Source organism: Colletotrichum jinshuiense, chromosome 12 (assembly GCF_051148585.1).
Source record: "Colletotrichum jinshuiense chromosome 12, complete sequence".
Lineage (NCBI taxonomy): Eukaryota > Fungi > Ascomycota > Sordariomycetes > Glomerellales > Glomerellaceae > Colletotrichum > Colletotrichum jinshuiense.
Genome location: NC_139305.1, coordinates 98 through 6,649, shown reverse-complemented (window position 1 = coordinate 6,649; position 6,552 = coordinate 98). Strand labels below are relative to the sequence as shown.

At 41.4% G+C, this 6,552-nt stretch overlaps 1 protein-coding gene across 1 annotated transcript; it reads left to right on the top strand.

Annotated features, from left to right (window-relative positions):
* Positions 1-4,517: 4,517 nt before the first annotated feature.
* EsH8_XII_000001 (uncharacterized protein) lies at positions 4,518-6,339 on the top strand (the record flags this gene model as incomplete). Its single annotated transcript, XM_083273764.1, has 3 exons — positions 4,518-4,608; positions 4,690-5,437; positions 5,487-6,339. 3 exons carry the CDS (start codon positions 4,518-4,520, stop codon positions 6,337-6,339), a joined length of 1,692 nt encoding a protein of 563 aa, XP_083120378.1.
* Between the last annotated feature and the right edge of the window lie 213 nt (positions 6,340-6,552).

Genomic DNA, 6,552 nt, shown 5'->3' with positions numbered 1-6,552 from the left:
AGTATTATGGAGAACCTTCCGAGGAACCTTCCAGAGGCTTTTAACTAATCCCTCCTTAGGATACCAGACCAACGGTATGGATCCCGAATATTCAAGCTGGTTGCTACAGCAGATCCATCACTCTCCTTAGATGAACTATAGGTGGCTGTAAATGTCAAGCCTGGCAACTTAGCATAGAACTCTTCTAATCTTGTTAGCTCTAGATACAGCTTAGCCTTACTATATAGTGGTAGCCTTCTTGATGTTAATAAGGAAGATATATATATCAGGTTTATTTATCACAGCGTATTTCTTCACCTTACTTAACCTCCAGCACTTCAAGCAGCCTTGCCCTTTTATTTCAACTTTTACAACACTAAAGTTATATTCGCTATATTAATAGTAATATATCTTAACTACAGCATCTTTAAAAATCAAGTCTTAACAGCTAAGAAAGTATCCTTTATAGAGGTACCCTTAACAATAGTCAACTTAATTAGTTAAACAACTACTTTATCCTATAAGGTGCTCGCTATTATATCTAAGAGAAAAGGCGCCAACTCCTTAAAGATTAATTTAAAGCATCTAGCTTCTAAATTATAAACTCACTAGTTTAAAGTTTATAGCGACGTCTACTTGTTTCTTTTATACGCCTTATACAACTAGCTTATATTTACTAAAAGCTTTCCTATTAGCTTAAAATTAAATATCTACTCCTTATAGGTGGAACTTTTAACTAGCTTTATCCCTTCTATTACTAAATCTTTACTATAGATTATAGGGTGCGTTAAAGCTATTATAGAATAGGTAATTCTAGATGGGTATAGCCTTTTGTTTTAACACCTTCTTTATACAACTAAAGTAGGCTCTTTAGGTAAGGTTCTAACTATAATAATTAATCTTACTTAAGCTGACTATAGATATATAAGATAAAGAGAGTATAACCTAAAGGCTAGGTTTTATCTTTAAGGGAAAGAACTAGGCTTATTAGTTCTAGTTTACCTCCTCTATACTAAAGGTCTAGCTAAAGTATTAACACTTGTGTTGCTGCTTAGCCTTAAATGTTTTCCTTTTAGTAGTAGTAATAGCTATAATTAATTTAAAAACCTTAGAATAGCTAAGTTAAAACTCTATAATATTACCTATATAGGAATCCCTTAGCTACTTCGAATTTCCTAAGATAACCTTATAGTTTTTAATAATTATTCTTATTTCTCTTCTATTAGTTTCCTTTTATATTATCTTCTAGGCGTTAATACTATTTTAAGCAATAGAAAGATAGTTTTATATACAGCTATTAAGAGTATAAATAAGGACCTTATATAAACACTTTTAATAAAAAAAGGCGTCAACCCTAATAGTGCTTATTTATATAGGTTACCTAATCCTTTACAGCTTTTATTAAAGTAAAACCTCTAAGGGCTAGTAATTCTCTTAATTTAATTAGAAGCTAATATAATAGTAAATCCTAATAATAACATTTCTCCTTTTTTCCTTACCATCAGCCTACTGGATATAAAGCTTTTCCGTTTAATATACAAGCAGAATATATATTAAAAGTCTTACACCTATAGCTTACAAAAGGAAACTACATTTTAATTTACTTATTAAAAGTACTACAAGCTGAAGAACTAAGATTTCTTATATATTATTCTTAACACACTTATATAAGACGGCGTAGACGTTAATACTCTAAACGGCAATAGTAAGGTCTCTTTAGTGGCCTTATTAGGGAGCCAAGCTGACGGTCTAGTTGCAAGACTACTAGATGTAAATATAAATCTAAATACAACCGATGCTTATAATATAACTCCGTTACATTATATCTATAATATAGAGGTAATCTAATAGCTTCTAAAACTAGAAGCTAATCCTAATGCTGTCAGCTATAATAGTATATCGCTACTAATAGTAGCAACTCTAAACGGGAGAATAAACATCATAAAGAGTTTAATATCTAAAGGTGTAGATGTTAAACTCTCTCTCCTAGGAAACAAGCTGTTATTAAGGTCTAGCAGAAAACTATTCACAAGATTAAAAGTCGAGGGTCAAAATAGAGAAGAAAACATATAAAGAGCTAAGACCCTTGCCAACTTCAAAAAGGGCGACACTACGCTCGACCTAGCGATAGGCCGCCTTAAAGGGCTTACAGAAAGCATAACCAAGGCACAAGTTCAGAGACAAGGAAATATCAACCTGTTATAGGAACCTTTATATAACGACGAGTTGTTGCATATTAAGGCATAATAGGGGGACTTTAAAAATATAGTAATTTATTTACTAGCCTATAAAGTTAGTAATAAGTATCAGCAGAGTATGTTTAATAGGATCAGCAAATACTTAAACCTTCCTTTTTAGAAGAAGGTTCTAGATACAGCTGAATTTAGGGAATATTGTTAGATTACTTAGTAAAACGGGACACTAAGTTGGTAGGGTAGTTAGTTAATATATAAAAACACTAACCTAGCTAATTATCTGTTTTACGCCGTGCACTTAAGGTCGCAGGTCTTAGGAGTAACTATTTTCTCCTTATAATTATCTGCTCTACCCTACGCATCTTTACATTAGTTCTATAGTAATATTTAATTAAATAAGTAGGAAGCTAATTCTAAGTTTAGAATAGGCTTGCTAGTCTTACCTTGTTGCTTTAGTAGAAAGCAGCAACATTATACTTTAATAAATATAAATATATTATATATTAACTAGTTTTCTTAGATTTATTTCGTACTTACTAACTTCTTACTAGTAGTAAAGAACCTAGCTCCTCTAACTCTTCTAGTAGCATTAATAGCTTTAGTAGTAATAATTATATTCTACTTGTTCTTTATATAAACTAGAGTTATAGTTATAGTTTTTGTGACGAGAGAGAGCACGCAGCGGGCATAAGAGATTTGTAGGGAAAAGTGTCTTGTATTCTCTGTAAGTGAAATAGGGACAAAGAGCCCGTATAAGTAGGAATCCTGTGGGCAGGTCACGTGTAGGCGCACGGGACAAGTGCACCGCCAAGTGCTGTAGCTAAGAGAAAGGCTTGGCAAAATGAAGCTATCGTGACAGTTTTTATATTGGTCTCTCTATTAGCAGCTAGAACGTTTTACTACCAACATTTCTAGCAACAGGCTTCATTGAGAGCTGAAATTCATTAACAGTTATAGAACAGAGATGATGGCAGCAATTGATAGATAGCAGCAGCACTTAATGTGTCACGATGGTGAATTCTATACTGGTCGACATGCAGCTGTATTGCCTAATTGCGAAAACTTCAAGGTGAAGAAGAGAGAAATCTATCTACAAGGCTGGGCTGGCCGGCAAGGATTCAGTGGGCGAGGCGCCACACGCGTACATCACGTGACCCACCCGATCCACCAGCCACTCTCAGCCACTGTGATCCACTCCGTTCTCCCACAGTGCTGTGCCACGCCACGCTGTGTGTGTCCGGCCACGCCGTCACACACGGACGTGGGATAGAACAGGGGTGACACGGCCTGCATGGCCGTAAAGGGCAGACTCGCACGCTCTGCAGACGGCGCTAGCTATCAACAGCGCTAGCTACGGACTGGCCGGCGCAAGAGCGTGAAAAAGCTTGTTCCGTCTCCACCTTCATTCATAGCCCCAAACGCGTCTAGGTAGTTACACGAGAGACACATTCTTTATCCCTCCAAGTCTATCACATAATTTGATAACACACCACACATTAAAACTAGCGTGCTAGTCTATGTAAAAGACGTTCTGCCGCTAGGTGCTTACGGGATGCTACTTTGTTCATCCCTTGCACTGCTAATACATGTAAGCGCATGCACACCCACTAGGCTGGCAGGCTAGCAGCCATGCTTGGCATTGCTTACTTGCACAGGTAGAGGTGCCTTTTAAACCTTGAACCGGGTTAAGTAGCGCCATGACCGGGGTATTGGCTACTGTTCCCTATCTGTATTGAGTGTCCCAGTTAAAAGGTTTAAACGGTACCTCTATGCCTTAACAACGATCAAGAGGTACTTTAATCTACATTAAATGCACATTTTGAGCAATATATATCTGTCGTGCGTATTAGACGTTTATCATCTAATTAAATAAGTTCTTATGTCAATGTGACCTCTAAGTCGGCCATAGCCGCTGCACATCAAGTGCCTCAGCCACTCATGTAAATCTGACATAAGACGCATTCTTATGCAGCATCTGGACATTGATTCCCCCCTAAACCTCTTACGCTGGCCAAAAGTCAGCCGAGATAGCATCTTGTTCAAAATCAACGTTACAGCAGCTGCAGGTTAACAGTGGTGGAAACCATACGACATGCGTCCAAAAGGCGTCTCCGGTAATTATATGCCTCAGACCATGCAAGGGAGACTCGCCGACCAAGAAAAGGTCGGCGACCTGTTTTTGAGATTCTTAGTTGTATATAACCAGTAGAGGTCGCGGCAGCAATGGCGCATCATCATCTAGTCAACACAGACACTCAGCACCTCAGCAATCCTCCTTCCGCATCGCAACTTAGTCTTCTCTTTCCGAATCCGCTAAAATAGCAAATTTCAACACCAGTCAAAATGTCTTTTGCTCCTGAACTCTTCCAGCCCAACAAAGCTGTTGGTGGAAATGGCGGTGGTGATTTTCAGCTGTTAGCAAAGAACGGAGCCTGTAAGTAGCACTTTCAAATGTTTGGTGACTCCAACGTTATTGGATCACATCTGAAATCGACTAACAACGTTTCACACTCAGTCGTGAAAAGAATCCGGGTTTATCACGGTACGTCGAAGTGGGGCAGCAATGGTTCAAAGGGACTGCTCTCCGGCATTGAGGTGGACTTTACAGACGGCAAAACAGCCACGTGTGGGGTGCCGGACAATTCTGGCAAGTTTGTGGAGTGCCAGCTCGAGGTCGGCAAGGACGAGAAGATCAAGTCCATGTCACTGTACGGCATGGGCGATGGCCAGTGGGACAGGACATCGGAGCTCACTTTCACGACCAACAAGGACCAGTCCCTTACGGCTGGCTCCAAGGAGATGAAGGAGAACGAGTACAAGATGGACGTGGGCTCCGGCCTGCTCATCGGCTTCCAGGGTCGCGCTGGGGGCATCATCGACTCTCTCCAGCCTATATTTCTCAAGCGCGTCGCCAAGCAGTACATCAACAACGTCGAGTATCCCGACCTCCTAAAGCAGGACTTGGATTTCCTGCAGCCCCAGTATGTGGATCGGCAGAAAGCCAGGTGGGACGGCATGTCCAGCAAGGTTAAGCTCAGTGGAGAGATTAAGGAGAAGGAGGACCACACTAAAACGAACAAGATCTCGATTCTAGCCAGCGTGACCCTGGAATTCATGGCCGGCGTCCCGTTCGTGACGGAAGGGGGTATCAAGACAACTCTTTCAGTCGGCTACGAGCATACCTGGGCATCATCGGAAGGCAAGGAAAAACTGCTCCGGTATGATGTTGAGAAGGAAATGAACGGTCCGGATGACCAATTTGAGTACGAACAACTCCTACTATTGTGCCATAACATGCTAACAGTTATCTAGGCTTCTAGCAATGTACCGTAAGGGAGAAACCACACTGGATTATACCGGTACTTTTAACGTCGTCACCGAGGATGGTGCAAAGTTCTCCTTCCCTACTTCTGGAACAGTGAAAAGTGTTCTTTTCACGCAGATGGAGATTATAGTCCGTCGGTACGACGACGAGGGGAAGCCTGATGACCAAGTCCTCGTGGGCGGAGAAACACGTTCTCTTGAGGTTGACGGGGAGGAAGAATACGAAGAACGAGGTGTTGAAGACGTCCCTAATGATATAGAAAATAAGGACTACGCACAAGAAGAGGAGCAAGTAGAGGAGGAAGTGGAGGAGGCAGAAGTGGAAGAAGATCAGGAGCAAGTAGATGAAAAAGAGGAGGAAGTGGAAGAGCAAGAAGAGGTGGCAGAAGTGGGGGAAGAACAGGAGCAAGAACAGGAGGCAGAACAGGAGCAAGAACAGGAGGCAGAAGTTGAGGAAGAACAGGAGCAAGTAGAGGAGGAAGTGGAGGAGGCAGCAGTGGAGGAGGCAGAAGTGGAGGAAGATCAGGAGCAAGTAGAGGAGGAAGTGGGGGAGGCAGAAGTGGAGGAGGCAGAAGTGGAGGAAGATCAGGAGCAAGTAGATGAAGAAGAGGAGGAAGTGCAGGAGCAAGAACAGGAGGCAGAAGTTGAGGAAGAACAAGAGCAAGAAGAGGAAGAACAGGAGCAAGTAGAGGAGGAAGTGGAGGAGGCAGAAGTGGAGGAGACAGAAGTGGAGAAAGATCAGGAGCAAGTAGATGAAGAAGAGGAGGAAGTGGAGGAGCAAGAACAGGAAGCAGAAGAGGAGCAAGAACAGGAGCAAGAAGAGAGGCAGAAGTGGAGATAGAAGTAGAGCAAGTAGAGGAAGAGGAGGAGGAAGTGGAGGGGCAAGAAGAGGAAGAAGAGGGAGAATAAAAAGGGAGAAAAACAGCGGGGGCTACAAGGAATAGGAAACTCGTTACTAGGAATAAGAGAAGCACGATAATTAGGACAACAGGGAGAAACTAGAGTAGTGCATTTAGAATACTAAGATTTAGGGTTAGGGTTAGGGTTAGGGTTA